We start from the raw sequence: 18,179 nt of genomic DNA, 5'->3' as shown, positions 1-18,179 counted from the left end.
TCTCCAAACTGCTGAGTACATTAGAATAGAAGCTAGAAGCGGGCATGCCTAGTGCAAAAGAACAGATATGGCTAGGTGCGGTGGCTCACGCTGGTGATCCCAGCACCTTGGGAGGCTGAGGCAGGCAGAGCACTTGAGTCCGGGAATTTGAGACCAGCCTGGGCAACATGGTGAAACCCTGTCTCTACAAAAAGTACAAAAATTAGCTGGTCATGGTGTCACGCGCCTCTAGTCCAGCTACTTGGGAAACTGACATGGGAGGATCACCTGAGCCTGAAAGGAGGTGACTGCAGTGAGCAGAGATCTCACCACTGCACTCTAGCCTGGGCAACAGAGTGAGACCCTGTGTCAAAAAAAGAAAAGAAAAGATTATTTTAAAAGCTTTTTTTCCTAATTAAAAAGTGATATTTGGCTGGGCACAGTGGCTCACACCTGTTATCCCAGCACTTTAGGGGGCCGAGGTGGTTGGATCATCTGAGGTCAGGAGTTTGAGACCAGCCTGGCCAAAATGGTGAAACTCGTCTCTAATAAAAATACAAAAATTAGCTGGGCAGTAGTGGCATGTGCCTGTAATCCCAGCTACTGAGGAGGCTGAGGGAGGAGAATCACTTGAGCCTGGGAGGCGGAGGTTGTGGTAAGTCAAGATCGCATCACGCTGGGCGTGGTGGCTCACCCCTGTAATCCTAGCACTTTGGGAGGCCAAGGTGGGTGGATCACCTGAGGTCAGGAGTTCAAGACCAGCCTGGCCATCATGGTGAAACCCCATCTTAAAAAAAAAAAATATTGCATCACTGTACTCCAGTCTGGTCAAGAGAATGAGACCCTGTCTCAAAAAAAAAAAAAAAGTTAGTGATACGTAGATATTGCAGAAAAATTGAGAAACTGGAAAAGAATAAGAATATAAAAATATTCACAATTCCATCTCTCACACATACATTCTCATCTCCCCCAAAATGTATTTATATTTATTTCACATAGACACATGAATACACGTTTGCAAAAGGGATCGTACTATGTGTTCATACCATATTGACCACACAGTTGTTTTGTTGTTGTTGTTGTTGTTTGTTTGTTTGCTTGTTTTTTGAGACGGAGTTTCGCTCTTGTTGCCCAGGCTGGAGTGCAGTGGCGCATTCTCGACTCACCGCAACCTCCGCCTCCTGGGTTCAAGGAATTCTCCTGTCTCAGCCTCCTGAGTAGCTGGGATTACAGGCATGTGCCACCACTACCAGCTAATTTTTTGCATTTTTAGTAGAGACGGGGTTTCACCATGTTGGCCAAGATGGTCTCGATCTCTTGACCTCGTGATCCACCCTCCTCAGCCTCCCAAAGTGCTGGGATTACAGGCGTGAGCCACCGCGTCCGGCCCATTTTGTTTTTTGTTTTTTGAGACAGAATCTTTCTCTGTCACCCAGGCTGGAGTGCAGTGGTGTGATCTTGGCTCACTGCAACTTCTGCCTCCTGGGTTTAAGCGATTCTCCTGTCTCAGTCTCCCAAATAGCTGGGATTAGAGGTGTGCCCCAACACGCCTGGCTAATTTTTGTATTTTTAGTAGAGACAGAGTTTGGCCACGTTGGTCAGGCTGGTCTCAAACTCCTGACCTCAGATAGTCCGCCCTCCTTGGCCTCCCAAAGTGCTGGGATTACAGGTGCGAGCCATGGTGGCTGGCTGACCGCACAGTTTTATAAAGTTGTTTTTCTACTAATGACAATCGAGAATTCTCCAAGACACCCTACACCCTTGCATGATTCCTCCAGTGGCCGAATATTATCTCCTCTGAGGACGTTGGTAATTTATTCCCCCTGCTGTTGGACATTTTGTTTACTTCTAATTTTCTCTATTAGCAAAACAGCAATGAACGTTGTTCATAACTCGGATTGTATCCTTTGTGATAAATTTCAAAAGTTGAATGCTCTTGATAAGTGTTTCCAACCAGGTTTCTCAGGTGCTTAAAGTTGACCCATGTCCAAGGACTTTTAGGGAAGCTCAAGGTCATATCTTTCTGGTCATCAAACCTTATAACCCTCGGACTATAGATAAGGAAACTGCCATTCAGAAGAGGGAAGAGACTCATCAGTCATATGACCGTGTAGTACAGTGGTTAAGAGGAAATGATCTGGAGTCAGGGAGTTTGTATCCTGGTCTTGCCACTGACTTAGCTGTGTGGCTTTGGGCAAATTACTTAACATCTCTGTTCTTCAGTCACTAAACTTGTAAATATTAATATCTACATCTACATCAGGGCTGCTATAAGAGTAAATGAAGATAATACCTAGAGAGTTAGAGTGCCAAGCCAGGCATCCAGCCTCCTGACCTCAGTTTGGTGAGATAACCCCACAGTACCTTGTGTTGTTTGTGGGTTCTGGCTCACCCACAGTCTAGGGCTCGAATCCCTGACAAGTGGCCCCTCAGCCTCCACCTGGGTGCCTCTGGGACAGGCAGTCACTTGGTCAGTTGCAGGGAGCTCGGAGGGAGAAGGGAAAGAGGGGAGCTGTGAAGGATGTACTCACTGTGCCCTTAGTGTATCTCCCTGATCCCCAGAGAGGGGGCCATACCTGGTCCTGACCCTGCCCACCTGGTGGTCTGTCTGCAGCAGCTGTGGCTTTGATCCCTGGTCCCTGGGCAGGTGACTGGCCCCTCCACCCCGGCCTTGGCTCCAGGCTGTCCTTCCTAGCTCTTATATCTGCCCAGAGGGTGGCAAGCCTGGCCCTGTGCCCACTCTAGTTCCAGCTGGGAAGGCCTGGCAGTGATTATGACACATCAGAAACTCAAATGCCACAAACACACACAAACAAGACCTTGTCATCCCCCTGGCCCCCAGCTCTGCCCCCAGCAGCCCAAAGAGGTGAGGATACCAGGCACTTTGGCTCTCCTGAAGCCTCTCACCACAGCTGCCAGATGGCAGGTCCTGGTGCTTGATGCCCACCACTGAAGACCTTATAACCCTCGGATTATAGATATGGAAACTGCCCTTCAGAAAAGTTTCCTTATAACCCTTAAGGTTAAAATCTGCAATATGGCCTATTACAGATGTGAGCCACCAAATCTGTGGTGACTCACACCTGTAATCCTAGGATTTGGGGAGGCCCAGGTGGGAGGATCGCTTGAGCCCAGGGGTTTGAGACCAGCCTGGGCAATGTGGTGAAACCCCATCTCTAAAAAAAAAAAAAAAAAAAAAAAAAGCCGGGCGCGGTGGCTCAAACCTGTAATCCCAGCACTTTGGGAGGCCGAGGAGGGTGGATCACAAGATCAAGAGATCGAGACCATCCTGGTCAACATGGTGAAACCCCATCTCTACTAAAAATACAAAAAATTAGCTGGGCATGGTGGCACGTGCCTGTAATCCCAGCTACTCAGGAGGCTGAGGCAGGAGAATTGCCTGAACCCAGGAGGCGGAGGTTGCGGTGAGCCGAGATCGCGCCATTGCACTCCAGCCTGGGTAACAAGAGTGAAACTCCATCTCAAAAAATAATAATAATACAAAAATTAGTCAAGTGTGCTGACACATGCCTGTAGGCCTAGCTACTCAGGAGGCTGAGATGGGAGGATCTCCTGAGCCTGGGAAAGCTGAGGCTGCAAAGAGCGAATATCACATCACTGCACTCGAGCCTGGGTGACAGAGTGAGACCCTGTCTCAAAAATAGAAGAAAATAAAATCTGTGCTATACAAACCCTGCAGGAAAGGATGAGGTTGTGGGGGTTCTCTGTCAGTCACCCTCTGCTCCAGGCCCAGCAGGCTTGGCACCTGCTGGTTTCCTCTCAGATGAGATGAGGACATTTCTCACTGGACTGAGGTGACATTAGGTGAGGTCACACACAGGAAGCCTTGTTAAGCATGCAGTAGACGCTCCATTGAAGAGGGGGGCACTTCTCTGTCTGCAGCTCACAGTAAGATCTTAATGACTGCTTTGTTTTGACTCACAGAACTCAAAGCTGGAAGGGGCTTCAGTAGCCTGACCCTGGGACAGGAATTTCCTGGGGAATGTGCCCACTGAGTGGTCACCAGCCTCTGTTAGGTAGTTGAGCCCACCGTTTCACAGGTGGCTTGTGCCATTTTCCCACAGCTGAAAGAGACCCTGTTCTGCTGGTCTTGGTGGAGAGGACCTGGATCCCCAGAAAACCTGCTCATGGCTGGGTGTCCCGGGGCAATTTTCCCTCTGGGAGGTGTGGGATGCCAAAAGGACGTGTATTATGGGGAAAACAAATGAGTGAAGGGCCCTGTTACCACCGCAAACACGGCTGTTGCAATGTGTGTTGAAGCTGTAAACGCCTTGGGGATCACATGCCTAGCACTTCTTGCCTCTCCTCCTCCAAGCTCAATACCTGAACCACTAAGCACTTTGAGAAGCCAGTGGGGTTGGCCTTGCTGTCCCATTCTTTGTCCTCACATCAGGAAAACTCAACGTGTGATCTGGCAGGAACATCAGTTGCCACATAACCAGCTGCTAGAAAGCTTCCATGATGGAGGCTGCACATGGTGGCTCACGCCTGTAATCCCAGCACTTTGGGAGGCCAACATGGGCAGATCATCTGAGGTCAGGAGTTCAAGACCAGCCTGGCCAACATAATGAAACCCCATCTATACTAAAAATATAAAAATTAGCCGGGCATGGTGGTGGGTGCCTGTAATCCCAGCTACTTAGGAGGCTGAGGCAGGAGAATCACTTGAACTTGCGAGGCGGAGGTTGCAGTGAGCCAAGATTGCTCCCGACCAGGCAACAGAGCAAGACTCTGTCTCAAAAAAAAAAAAAAAAAAAAGACTGGGCATGGTGACTCACTTCTGTAATCCCAGCACTTTGGGAGGCTGAGGCAGGAGGATCATGAGGTCAGGAGATCAAAACCATCCTGGCTAACGTGGTGAAACCCTGTCTCTACTAAAAGTACAAAAAATTAGCTGGGTGTGGTGGCACGCACCTGTTGTCCCAGCTACTCAGGAGGCTGAGGCAGGAAAATCACTTGAACCTGGGAAGCAGAGGTTGCAGTGAGCTAAGATCATGCCACCTGCATTCCAGCCTGGCAACAGAGTGAGACTCCATCTCAAAAAAACACAAAAAACAAAAAATGTCTAGGCACAGTGGCTCACACCTATATTAATACTTTGGGAGGCTGAGGCAGGTGGATTGCTTGAGGTCAGGAGTTCAAGACCAGCCTGGCCAACATGGTGAAACCCCATCTCTACTAAAAATAAAAAATAAAAAATTTAACCAGGTATGGTGGTTCACACCTGTAGTCCCAGCTATTTGGGAGGCTGAGGCAGGAGAATCACTTGAACCCTGGAGGCAGAGGTTGTAGTGAGATCACTGCAGCCTGGGCAACAGAGCCAGACTCTATCTCAAAAAAAAAAAAAAAAGAACTTTTATGATGGCATTCCAGATACCAGAATGCCTGACAGATGTCTGGACTCTGCCTTGAAGTTTACCTTCTTTTTATATCTTTATGTATTTATTTTTTAATCTAACTTTATTTTTGAGACAGGGTGTTGCTGTGTTACTCGGGCTAGAGTGCAGTAACATGATCATAGCTCAGTGCAGCCGGTCTCCTGGGCTCTAACAATCCCCCTGCCTCAGCCTCCTGAGTAGCTAGGACTATAGGCATGTGCCATCATGCCCTGCTAATTTCCTTTATTTTTTGTGTAGAGATAGGGAGTCTCACTATATTGCCAAGGCTGGTCTCCAACACCCAGTCTCAAGTGAGCATCCCACCTCAGCCTCCAGTGTCGACGTTACAGGTATGAGCCACTGCACCCAGCCTGTTTTTAATTTTTTTTATTTATTTATTTTTTGTGATGGAGTCTTCTTCTACCATCCAGGCTGCAGTGCAGTGGCCCAGTCTTGGCTCATAGGAACCTCCGCCTCCTGGGTTCAAACGATTCTTCTGCCTCAGCTTTCCAAATAGCTGGGACTACAGGCATATGTGACCATGCCCAGCTAATTTTTGCATTTTTTAGTAGAGATGGGATTTCATCATGTTGGCCAGGCTGGTCTCGAACTCCTGACCTCAAGTGATCCACCTGCCTTGGGCCCCCAAAGTGCTGGGATTACAGGTGTGAGCCACTTCACCCGGTCCAGCGTGGCAGTTTTGATCTGCTATTTCTGACCTGGTCCAGTTCACTCCTCCTTGGGGAACCTAGCGGTCCCTGCTTCCGGGAGGTCACTATGCCGATGCAGAATTTAGTGCAGACACCAGATCAGCACAGTACATTCTATCCCAGAACTCCAGGGCTCAAACCATTGTCTTGCCTCAGCCTCTCAAGTAGCTGGGACTATAGGCTGCCACTGCGACTGGCAATTTGCCTTCTCTGTTCTTCTTGACCAGATCTCATGCTGCCTCTTTCAGAACTTCATCCAGGAAACAATTTAAGTGTCCAGTAAAAGGGGGGAAAGGTGAGGTGATTCATGGAACGTCATCCATCCAGTGGATTATTTCTAAGTATGAAAAGTGTTTGCAAAGAGCTTATAAATGTGTGTGTGTGTGTGTGTTTTTCTTTGGAAAAACAGGGTTTCACCATGTGGGTCAGGATGGTCTCGATCTCTTGACCTGGTGATCTGCCCACCTCAGCCTCCCAAAGTGCTAGGTTTACAGGTGTGAGCCACTGCAACCGGCTATAAATGTGTTTTAAATTTGTGGGGAAATGCTTCTGCTACCCTAGTTAGTGAAAAAAAGCAGGATACAAAATTGCACAGGCAGTAGGATTTCAGCTATGCAAAACAAACTTGAAGTTAACAAAGAGAAAATGACTAGAAGATAATACACTGGGTGTTCACTGGGCTGACCGGCTCCCCTTTGAACCTCAAGTGAGTATAAGATGACCTGACACGACCTGACACGTCCCAGAAGGTTTGATTTTCACTTTCTGAAATCTCTTCTTTCCTTTACTCTTGAATGGCTGGCAACTGCATTCTTCATTGAGAAAACAGAATTGGGCCAGGTCTCACACCTGTAATCTCAACACTTTGGGAGGTCAAGGTGGGTGGATCATTTGAGGTCAGGAGTTTGAGACCAGCCTGGCCAACATGGTGAAACCCCTGTCTATTAAAATACAAAGATTAGCTGGATGTTGTACTCAGGAGACTGAGGCAGGCGAATCGCTTGAACCTGGGAGGCAGAGGTTGCAGTGAGCTGAGATGGTGCCACAGCTCTCCAGACTGGGCAACAGAGTGAGACTCTGTCTCAAAAAAAAAAAAAAAAAATGCAGCCAGGTGAGGTGGCTCACGCCTGTAATCCCAGCACTTTGGGAGGCCAAGGCAAGCAGATCACAAGGTCAGGAGATCAAGACCATCCTGGCTAACATGGTGAAATCCTGTCTCTACTAAAAATACAAAAAATTAGCAAGCCATGATGGCATGCGCCTGCAGTCCCAGCTACTCAGGAGGCTGAGGCAGGAAAATCGCTTGAACCTGGGAGGTGGAGGTTGCAGTGAGCTGAGATTTCGTCACTGCACTCAGCCTGGGTGACAGAGCAAGACTCCTTCTCAAAAAAAAAAAAAAAAAAAAGCAAGGCCCTGACTAGGGGAGCGCCTCAGCTGGGCGTTGTGGCTCATGCCTATAACTTCGGGAATCTGAGGTGGGAGGATCAGTTGAGGCCAGGAATTTGAGACCATCCTGGCCAACATGGTGAAACCCTGTCTCTACTAAAAATACAAAAATAAGCTGGACGTGGCAGTGGGTGCCTGTAATCCCAGCTACTGGGGAGGCTGAGGCAGGAGAATTGCTTGAACCTGGGATGTAGAGGTTGCAGTGAGCCAAGATCATGCCACTGCACTCCAGCCTGGTGACAGAGCAAGACTCAGTCTCAAAAAAAAAGGTTATCTCTGGGGGAGGGACGAGGGGGTGGGGAGGTGGGAAGAGACAGCATGGGGAGAAATGACAGATACAGGTGAGGGGACGGAAGGCAGCAAACCACACTGCCATGTGTGTACCTATGCAACAATCTTGCATGTTCTTCACATGTACCCCAAAACCTAAAATGCAATTTAAAAAAAAAAAAAAGGTTATCTCCTCAGAGGCCTTCCTGAGTCCCCTACTTAAAGACTGATTATTCTAATTCTCCCATAGCCAGTTACTTGTTTTTTTCTAGATTTGTATAACGAAAAAGCAAAAAAAAAAAAATCCACTTTAGTTTAAAAGAATAAAAGCCACACCTCCTCTTGGAAGCTTTCCAGGAGTGAGTCTCCATTCAGTGTTCATCATGTTGGTCAATTTAGCAGCTTGAATGGGAGAAATGAAACCGTTTTTCCACTTGGGTAATCAGCATCTTCACTTCTTATGTTATATAATTCTTACAATCTAATGCTTCACTCTTTTTTGAGTAGAGCTTTCTACAGCACACACTGTGTGCCTGCGCTGGGCAGTTCACAGCCCAACAGAGTACCACAATAGGCTCTGGAATTGGGCAGCCCTGGGTTCAAGTCAGTCCCAGTCCTGCCACGTCCAAGCTATGTGACCTTGGTCACGCATTCCAGCTACCCAGTGCTACGTAACAAATGACCCCAAAACATAGTGGCTGAACACAACAATATTTATTTTGCAGTTTGGGCAGGGTTGGCGAGACAGCTCATTTCTGCTCCACTTGTCCACTGGGGCGGCTCCAAGCCTGAGGGCTGAATCATCTGCAGGCTCACTCTCTCACGGGTCTGGTGGTTGGTGGGGACCAGAGCTGGAGTTGCTGGCTAGACCACCTTCATACGATCTCTTCATAAGGCCTGGGAGTGGCCAGAATCAGAGAGAAGCAAGCTGGGAGGAATGACCTGACCTTGGAAGTCACAGACGAACACCTCTGTCATATTCTGTTGATTGAGGCAGTCACGAGATCTGCTGAGATTCAAGGTGCAGGCCTGCAGACCCTGCCACTCAACTGGAGGAGTGTCAATGTCACATTGTAAGAAGAGCAATTGGGATAAGATACTTTGTATACCCTTTGGAAAATATAATCAGCCACAGGAAGTATCTTCACCTTTTGGAGATCCTTTACTGAAATGTGGAGCACAGAGCCCAGCACACAGGGAGTGGCCACATGTCACACAGCTGCAGGGTGTGCTGGCAGCAGGGACGGTCACCCTGTCACCAATGTAGCCAGTTCTGGACTCTCAACAAGTCTCATCTCCTTTGTGGTATCCCTGGTCCGAACTGACCGTGAGTCCAGAGCCCCTACCTCGGCCCCACCCAGTCCCTCCCCACCAGGGCCCTTCTGTTCTCAAGGCTCCTGTGGGGCTGCGATGTAGATTCTTGGCTCGCCAAATCCAAAAGCCCTCAGAGAAGGTCTCCCCAAATCCAAAGACCCTCAGAGCAGGTGGGACTCACAGGCCCCTCCCTGGCCAGCCATGAGTGTTGGGGCCCAGAGAGGCTAGGTGGTAGAGCCAGGACTCAGATCCCCGCCCTAGTAGAGAGATGCAGGCCACTCTAATCTTGGGACCACTGGTGTGACCAAGGGTGTGTCAGGAGTGGCTGAGCCAGTGGTCTGCTGTGTCCCTTCATGGCTTCACACTACCCAACACCTCCAAGCCCATGTTCTGCATAGTGGGAGAAACTGAAGCACAGAGAATGGAATGCACTTTCCAAGAGCTTCACAGCATCTTTCTGTGCCAGACTAGATGCAGTCTACTAGAGCCAGGGGCATCTGAGCTGGACAGACTCTGTCATCTGTTACATTTGACTAGAGCAGCTGGGGATTCTGAGGCCCAGAAGGAAGGCCTGCCCTGGGTCACTAGCTTGAGGCTTCCACATCCTTCTCCAGCACTCCTGCCCCCATGCCATGCCATGCCACCCTGTTTGTGCTGAGTCTTTTGTGGTCCCCCTCCCCACACACACACAACACCATGTGCTCCATGAGGTCAGGCAATGACACGCCCACCACCGCATCCCTCAATGTACCTGGCGCCTGTGCAAACAGGGTTTGTGGACAGTCAGTGGGGGCGAGGGGAGCCGGTGTCTTGCCAGGAGGGGATGGGGATGCCCCTGCAGAAGTGTTTACCAAGAGCCTGTTGAGCGCCTGCTCCTCACCTGGCTGCAAGCGGGAACCTAGCCTGGGGGTGGAAGAGCACGCACACACCGGGATCCAGATGAAGTCAAGCCTCTGGAGCAGGCGTCCCCAAACTTTTTACACAGGGGGCCAGTTCACTGTCCCTCAGACCGTTGGAGGGCCGCCACATACTGTGCTCCTCTCACTGACCACCAGTGAAAGAGGTGCCCCTTCCTGAAGTTCGGCGGGGGGCCGGATAAATGGCCTCAGGGGGCCGCATGTGGCCCGCGGGCCGTAGTTTGGGGACGCCTGCTCTGGAGAGAGGGAATGCCCCAGGAGCGTATTCACTGCGTGTGGGGAGGTGGGACAAAGACAAAGCAGTGGACTTGGTGCCTTCGGTGTCACAGGCAGGTGCAGAGGTGAAGGAAGGGAACTAGGGAGGAGACAGAAGAGGGGAAAGAGGAGGGAAAGGAAGACTTGGAAAAGGAGGTGGGAAAGGAAGGGGAAGGTGGGAGAAGAAGGAAAAAAGAGCAGGGGATAAATGGGCGGGGGAGGAGACAGCAGGGGGAAGAAGAGGCTCCAGAGGGCAAAAAGAGCCCTGTCCTCTCGGTGGCAAGTGGTGGGGGGCACCCTGAGAACGAGGGTCCATCCGTGGGGCAAAGGACTCAGTCCACCTCTGCCCCGCGGTGGCTCAGGGATGGGGTATAGTGGCGAGGCAGCATGGCGGCTGGGGAAGGTGTGAGAGACACGGGAAAATCAACACGGCCAGGAGTCAAAGAGACGCCTGGGAGGAAAGAACACATGTCCCTAGAGCTCGGGTCCCCATGCGCTGCTCCTGGTGGGGACCTGTGGGGTCAGGACCACCGTCCCAGCCCATGCCAGCCCCCACCGGGGCCAAACTCGCCTTCCAAAGCATCCCTAGGCTGACACCTCGGAACGGGTCGCCTCCATTTTTGCCGTACACTGCCTGAAACCGGGGTCGGGGGCGCATGGGCAGGGATCCGGCCGGCCAAGGTGCGCTAGCCAGGCTTACACGCGGGGTTCCACAGTCCCTACGCCAGGGGAGGGAAGCCGAGGCAGGAGGACCCCGAGCGCGCCCGGGAGGTGTGAGCTTTAGTCCCGTCGGCGCTGCCTTGACCGTGAGCTCGGCGCGTGCACCCAGGCTTCAGGGTACGCATCTGTGCGATGGGATCGCGGCTCCGCCAGGGCCGGCCGAGTGGGCGGAGTTCGCGCAGGCTCGGCACCGGGCGAGGGGCGAGGCGCTCGGCGTGCATGGATGCGGGCTCCTGCGAACTGAGGTCCGCCCGGCCTCGGCTTGGGAGTCCCCGCTCCCGCCGCTCTCGCGGGCCCTGCCAGGACGCGGGGCGCAGGGGGGCCTCCGCCGGGTGCGTTCCTGGGGCGGGCAGGGGAGGAGGCGGCGGAGCGGAGGAGGAGGGAGGCCGGGCCGCGGCTGCCCGCGCCCGCCTGACCCTCGAGGGGGTCGCTGTTGCCTCGCAGATTCCTCCCTCGCTCCCTGCCTGCGTCCCTCCCCGCCGCTCCCGCCGCGTCCGCCTTTTGTTCGCGGAACCGCGCGCCCCCGAGCCGAGGCGGCGGGGCGGGGAGCTGGCGGGGCTGCGCGGGGGGCGGGCCGCGCCGGGCGGAGCCGGGGCCCGGGCCGCAGCCGGACTCGCAGCCCGAGGGAGCGATCGGCGTGCTGGCGGCGGGGTCCCGGGCGCGCTCCGGGGGCGCGGCGAGGCCGAGGGGGCGGGCGCCGGGCGGAGTCGCAGCCGGAGCCGGGGCGCCTGGAGGCGGTCGGGCCGCACTCTCCGAGCCCAGAGCTGCGGAGAGACCGCGCGGCGGGCCGTGGGGCGGGGACGCAGTGTCGAGGCCGAGGTGGGCCGAGAGCAGCCGCTGCCCGAGCGGCCAGAGCCGCAGCCGCGCCGGCTCCCTCCCCAGGGACGTCGAGGCCGGGCCGGCCTGGGCCATGCGCGCGGCTCTCTGAGGCCGACAGAGGCCGCGATGGAGGCGCCGGCGGCCGAGCCCCAGGTCCGGGGCTGTGGCCCCCAGCCCGCGTCCGCGCCCGCCCCGGAGAGGAGAAAGAGCCACCGCGCGCCGTCGCCGGCTCGGCCCAAAGACGTGGCCGGCTGGTCGCTGGCTAAGGGCCGCCGCGGCCCAGGCCCCGGCGCAGCCGTAGCCTGCAGCGCCGCGTCCTCCACACGGCCCGACAAGAAGGGGCGCGCGGTGGCGCCCGGGGCTCGGGGCGCAGGGGCGCGGGTGGCCGGGGTCCGCACCGGGGTCCGTGCCAAGGGTCGCCCGCGCCCGGGTGCGGGGCCGCGGCCGCCGCCGCCGCCCCCTAGCCTCACCGACAGCAGCTCGGAGGTGTCGGACTGCGCGTCGGAAGAGGCGCGCTTGCTGGGCCTGGAGCTGGCGCTGAGCAGCGACGCGGAGTCGGCGGCCGGGGGCTCGGCAGGGGTCCGCACGGGGCAACCGGGCCAGTCCGCGCCGTCCGCGCAGCAGCCCCCGCGCCCGCCCGCCTCCCCGGACGAACCGTCGGTGGCCGCGTCGTCGGTGGGCAGCAGCCGCCTGCCGCTCAGCGCCTCGCTCGCCTTCTCCGACCTCACCGAGGAGATGCTGGACTGCGGGCCCGGCGGCTTCGTGCGGGAGTTGGAGGAACTGCGCTCAGAGAACGACTATCTCAAGGTGGGGGCGCACAGGGAAAAAGGGAGGCCGAGGGGTGCACCGGCTGTCACAGCCCGGCGGGCCTGGGGCACCAACCATCCCTTCTTCCCACCGAACTGTCTGGCGAAAGGGGCCCAAGTACTGTGGGGACCACCCTGAGGTGGATCTGGGGCTCCCGCATCCCCCACCCCCTACAACTTTATTTGGGAAGCGGGCTCCTGAAAAAGACCTTGAAACTGGCCACAGGGCCCTGACCTAGGAGCGGGGACTTGACAAAACGGCTAGGGAGGGTTCTGGGAGGCATTGCTGGAGTGGGGGTGGGTAGCCAGGGAAGGGATGGATCTCTGCCTTCAGCTGCCCAGAACCTCCACCCCCAGGCTCTCCTTCCTGGGACAGGCATTTGTGGGTACCCCCACCAGGGAAACCTATGGCCGTCCCCTGCCAAGAAGAGGCCTGCATGCAATCCTGAGTCGTTATCCAGGGCTCTCCCGGGCGCAGGCCTGTCCCCGCCTGCCTTTCAGGGCGGGTCCAGTTTGAAAGCATGACATCTGGGAACATCCCCTTGGCTGGAGTCCACTTCCGCCCAGCCTAACGGTCCCACAGCCTGGAGGATGATGTGGGAAAACCGGTTCAGTGGCAGCTTCTTTGATCCCAGGACAGTGTCTTTTGCTTTCCCTGGGGCAGACCTTGTGCCCCAGCAGCCCCATCGGCCCCTCATGGCCAGTGCCTTTCCATGTTCCCAGTGGGAGGAGGGAAGCTGCCCACCTGGAAGGGGCCTTCCCTGTGGCCATGTGGGGACCCCGGGGCTTCCCCGGGACAGCAGGTTTTGCCTTTGCCTTTTCAGTGGATGTGAGCACCTACTGGGCTCCATCTGCATGCTTCTCGGTGCCATGGCAGCTTTCGGGACAACGCAGCTCACACGTGTTGACCTCTGCCTGGGAGGCTAGAAGCTTCCTGAGCTCTCCTGCTGCTGGCGAGCAGGTTTTGGAGGAGGCTGAAATGTTGCCCACTCTTGTCACTGGATGGCCTGGTGCAATACCTGGAGTGCCCCTGGCCGAGACCAAGGAGCTTACAGCACGCTGCTGATTTATGACTGCTCTGCAGCACTTAGCTTTTAACTTTTCCTTGTGGCTCTTTTGGCCAAATGGGCTTCTCTCTCTTTAGAGTGTTGATGTCTTGCTCAGCTGTGTCTCTGTCTCCCTATTTTCCCCAGAAGCTGCTCTCTAGCATGAGTTCTGGAGATGCTTGTAGTATGGAAGGACTAGATCTGTCTGAATCAAGAGACTACCCATCAGCCTCACTATTCCCCAAGCCAGGCCTCAACCTCCTCATCTGTTAAATGGGAGGATGTCTTCCCAAGGGCCCTGTTCAGTGTTGGCAACTGGGTGTTCAGTCGGCTCTCAGAGTTGTTAGAAGGCGGTGGGGAGGAGGAGGAGGAGGCAGGCGACGAGCCAGAACAAGGATCTTTTGCTCCTGCCCTCTTGGTGCTCTCAGCTGCTTCCAGTGAGTGCTGCCTGAGTTGCCCTAAACTGAAACCCTGAGCTCCTCACCCCTGCCTTGTGGCCCCTGCTGCCCACCCTGGTGTGGGAAGATGGGATGCAGAGCTTTGCTTCTGGGCTCCTAGGCAGCCATCCCATGGGCTCCTGTCCATCCCAGGAAGTCATCAGGCTCTGACCCAAAGCCTATTTGAGGCACCCATGACTGTTTAAAGGGGAAAACAGTCCCAGGAGGCCGGGGGTTGAACTCAGGGTCTCACAGGGGCCAGGGCCCAGCTGGGGACATCCCACGGTCTGGGCCAGCACGGAGCCTTAATTTCCACCATTCATTCAGCAGCTCAGGCCTCGTGCTGCTGTTGGATCTGGGGTCTGTCGCTTCCTGACTGTGTGATCTTTGGCAAGTGATTTAACGGCCCTGGACCTTTGCTTTCTCATTTGTAAAAATGGGATAGTTACACGCTTTCCAACCTTAAGGGTTAAGTGAGTCGATACTGCAAATGCCATTAGAACACCTGGCATGTAGTAAACCTCAGGTGACGTAGCTCTGCTCACTGCTCTTCTCAGTAGCATGGGACACGTTGCCATATGCACCCAGCCTATTCCCTTGTGGGTTCTGTGAGGGCGGAATAGATCCTCTTCGTCACCCAAGGCAGGCTGGGCTCTTTCTCCCGGCCCATCATTGGTTCATTCACCAGCTGCTTTTTTTTTTTTTTTTTTTTTTTTTTGAGACGGAGTTTCGCTCTTGTTACCCAGGCTGGAGTGCAATGGCACGATCTCGGCTCACCGCAACCTCCGCCTCCTGGGTTCAAGCAATTCTCCTGCCTCAGCCTCCTGAGTAGCTGAGATTACAGGCACGTGCCACCATGCCCAGCTAATGTTTTGTATTTTTAGTAGAGACGGGGTTTCACCATGTTCACCACGATGGTCTCGATCTCTCGACCTCGTGATCCACCCGCCTCTGCCTCCCAAAATGCTGGGATTACAGGCTTGAGCCACCGCGCCCGGCCCATTCACCAGCTGTTTATTTAGAACCTGCTGTGTGCTAGGGCAGATCTGGGATACAAGGAGATACAGCAGTGGACAAGGGAGGGTGAAGTGTCTGTTTTCATAGAGCTTTGAGGGAGACCAGAATTAAACAATAGTCATGCAAGAGATCACAACACAGATCATAATGAGGGTAAAGGGGACAGTTTGCCAGGAGCACACGAAGGCGGGGGCTGGGTGCGCAGGGAGGCCAAGAGCCATAGGATGCCATGGAGCCACCTGAGCGAGGGGCTAAGAACATTTCGGGTTAAGGGAAACTGGAAAGAGCTCGATGAGTTCAAGAACGGCACCGAGGCCAGAATGAGGAAGGAGTGTGGGTAAGAGAGGAGAGCAAGGCCAGCCCATGCCACTTCTTGTTGTGTACGTTTGGGTTGCCCCTGAACTTCTCTGGAAATCTCTTTATCACAGCTGTCAACCTCACAGAGGCAGGGGCAAAATCTAGAGACTGAATGTGGACCATAAGTAGAGGGGTTATTACAGGAGGTGTTGTTTTGTCTAATCCACAGATGGGAAAACTATGGCCACGGTTGGGAAGAGACTTGCTCCAGGTCCCAGAGCCGGGTGTCTAGGCTGCCAGGGCTTTGGAATGAGCATGTGTTAGACTCTTGATGTGTTTCTGCCTTTCTGGATTGCTTTGCCTCTAAGATGCAGAAACTGAGTAGTAACAAGGGAAAGGATTCCAAATCCCCAGTATGTCCCCTGCAGGAACACAGTGGAAGGAGGTCCCACCACATCTGGTGGGTGGCCCAGCTCAAGCTTACCTCCCCCTGGTAAGGGGCACTGCGAACTGTCAACTGGGAAGGACTCTCGGGTGATCTCCAGTCTAGTGTGGCCTGCTCTGGGGCCCAAGTGAGGAAAGCATAAATCAGGCATCTCTCTCCTGGTGAGAAGATAGAAGGAGACTGGGCACAGTGGCTCACGCCTGTAATCTCAGCACTTTGGGAGGCCAAGGTGGGTGGATCACGAGGTCAGGAGTTTGAGACCAGCCTCACCAACATGATGAAACCCCATCTTTACTAAAAATAGAAAAATGAGCCAGGCGTAGTGGTGCACACCTGTAGTCCCAGCTACTTAGGAGGCTGAGGCAGGAGAATCGCTTGAACTTGGGAGGTGGAGGCTGCAGAGAGCCAAGATCGCACCACTGCATTCCATCCTAGGCAACAAAGAGAGACGCCATCTCAAAAAAAAATAAATAAATAAAAGAAGGAGCTTCTGCAGAGAAGGTAGTGAGCTCACTGTCACTTTAATTATTCAGAGAGAGGCTAGATGACCTTGCATGCTTGAATAAAGATAGAGGGTTTGTGGAATGATTGAGGAGGGTTCACAGGAGATTGATGTGATGGCTGCAGTTGAGCTGCCTGACCTTGGGTCCCTTCTAGCCAAGGAAGTCTGAAGATTATTAACTATGGAGGTTCCAGGATTCTAAGATCCACCTTTAGCTGCAGAGCAGACACATCACCTGTGACCTTCAAAGACCTGGTGATCTGAGGTCTTCCAGCCTTTCATCACCACTAACCATTAAGCACATACCATGTGGCCAGGACACGTAGGAACCCACTGGGTGTGGATGGAGGGATCTGAGAGCTGGAGCCTGAAGACCTGACTTTGAGACCTGACTCTTGTTTATCATGTGGCCATGGGCAAGTTACGTGGCTTCTCTGAGCTGCTTTTTTCCTCATCTGTATAATAAAGGTGATGGGGCCAGGCACGGTGGCTCACACCTGTAATCCTAACACTTTGGGAAGCTGAGGTGGGCGGATCATCTGAGATCAGGAGTTTGAGACCAGCCTGGCCAACATGACGAAACCTCATCTCTACTGAAAATACAAAAATTAGCCAGGCATGGTGGCAGGCACCTGTAATCCTAGCTACTTGGGAGGCTGAGGCAGGAGAATCTCTTGAATCTGGGAGGCAGAGGTTGCAGTGAGCTGAGATCGCGCCACTGCACTCCAGCCTGGCCAACAGGGTGAAACCCTGTCTCAAAGTAAATAAATAAAGTGATGGAAGCTGCCTGGACAGTCTCATACAGTTGTCACCAGGAATCTGGGAAGTATGAATAGACAAGGAAACATTTTGCAAGCAGTGAAATCCTGAGTTGCCTGAGGAATTGCTATTATTCCTAGCCAGTGGGCAGACAGGATGTCTGTGTCTTCATTCGTGGAGGAACTGGGAGAATGCAGGAGGGTGGGTTTCCTTAGTTTTAGAATGTTAATAGGTCAGTAGCTGTCTAGGGAGGACAGGAAAGTGTGATCACCTTCCCTGCCATGTGTGGGTTCTGGGAGGCCAGGCCTCCCTACCTCCTAGGTGATTCTAGATGTGAGTGTTTGAAGTGCAGCCAGTCTAGGTGTCAGCCCAGAAGAATCTGGAGGAAGCACCTAATCCATCCCTGCTTGCCATTTTATAGATCAGTAAACGGAGGCTCTGAGTTACATAGGCAGGATTCCAACCCAGGTTGGTCTAACTCTGGGTCCTGTTCTTTCTGCAGTGTGACCAGAGCAGTGAGCTTTTGGTTGGTAACTAGCGTGTCTAGGCTGGAACACAGGTTGGTGAGAGGAATCCTGTCATGGGCCAAGCTCTAGGCTAAGGCATGCTGGGGGCCTGGAGCCTGGCGGGGGTTGGTAGGGTGTGTGTGTGTGTGCATGTGCGTGAGATCACTCCTTATGTAACATGGGGAACAAGCATTCCTGCCCAGGGCCCTGAGGACCCTTTTCAGTGTGAGGATGCAGATGGAGTGCACGGTGAATGTTAGTGCCCTTACTAGTCATTGCCTTTCCCTTATTTGTTCCTCCAGGTATTCATTGATTCATTCATTCATCACATACTTTCCGAGTGCCTCCTGGGTACCAGGCCCTGTGCCGAGTGTCTGGACCCAGTGGCCACATACTGGGTTTCTCCATGTAGCTCTTCTCTTCTTGTCTCTCGGGGGCTACAGGGCGAGGACTCCAGTCTGTCACTGGGTGGAGGAGAGGAGGTTACCACAGTCAGCAAAGCTCTCAGCCTCAGCCTCCCAGGGGCTGAGCCTGT

General features: G+C 53.8%; 1 protein-coding gene across 1 annotated transcript in view; it reads left to right on the top strand.

The window, feature by feature from the left end:
- The first annotated feature begins 11,256 nt into the window (after positions 1 to 11,256).
- Positions 11,257 to 18,179, top strand: part of MTCL2 (microtubule crosslinking factor 2) — a 101,983-nt gene continuing 95,060 nt past the window's right edge. The window contains exon 1 of the mRNA XM_074406493.1: positions 11,257 to 12,636. Coding sequence (XP_074262594.1) covers positions 11,956 to 12,636 — 681 coding nt within the window. The 5' untranslated portion in view covers positions 11,257 to 11,955. The remainder of the gene's footprint in view (positions 12,637 to 18,179) is intronic.

The sequence above is a fragment of the Saimiri boliviensis genome, chromosome 9, assembly GCF_048565385.1.
Source record: "Saimiri boliviensis isolate mSaiBol1 chromosome 9, mSaiBol1.pri, whole genome shotgun sequence".
NCBI lineage: Eukaryota > Metazoa > Chordata > Mammalia > Primates > Cebidae > Saimiri > Saimiri boliviensis.
The sequence above is the reverse complement of the archived record's forward strand: the minus strand, read 5'-3'. Positions and strand labels throughout refer to the sequence as shown.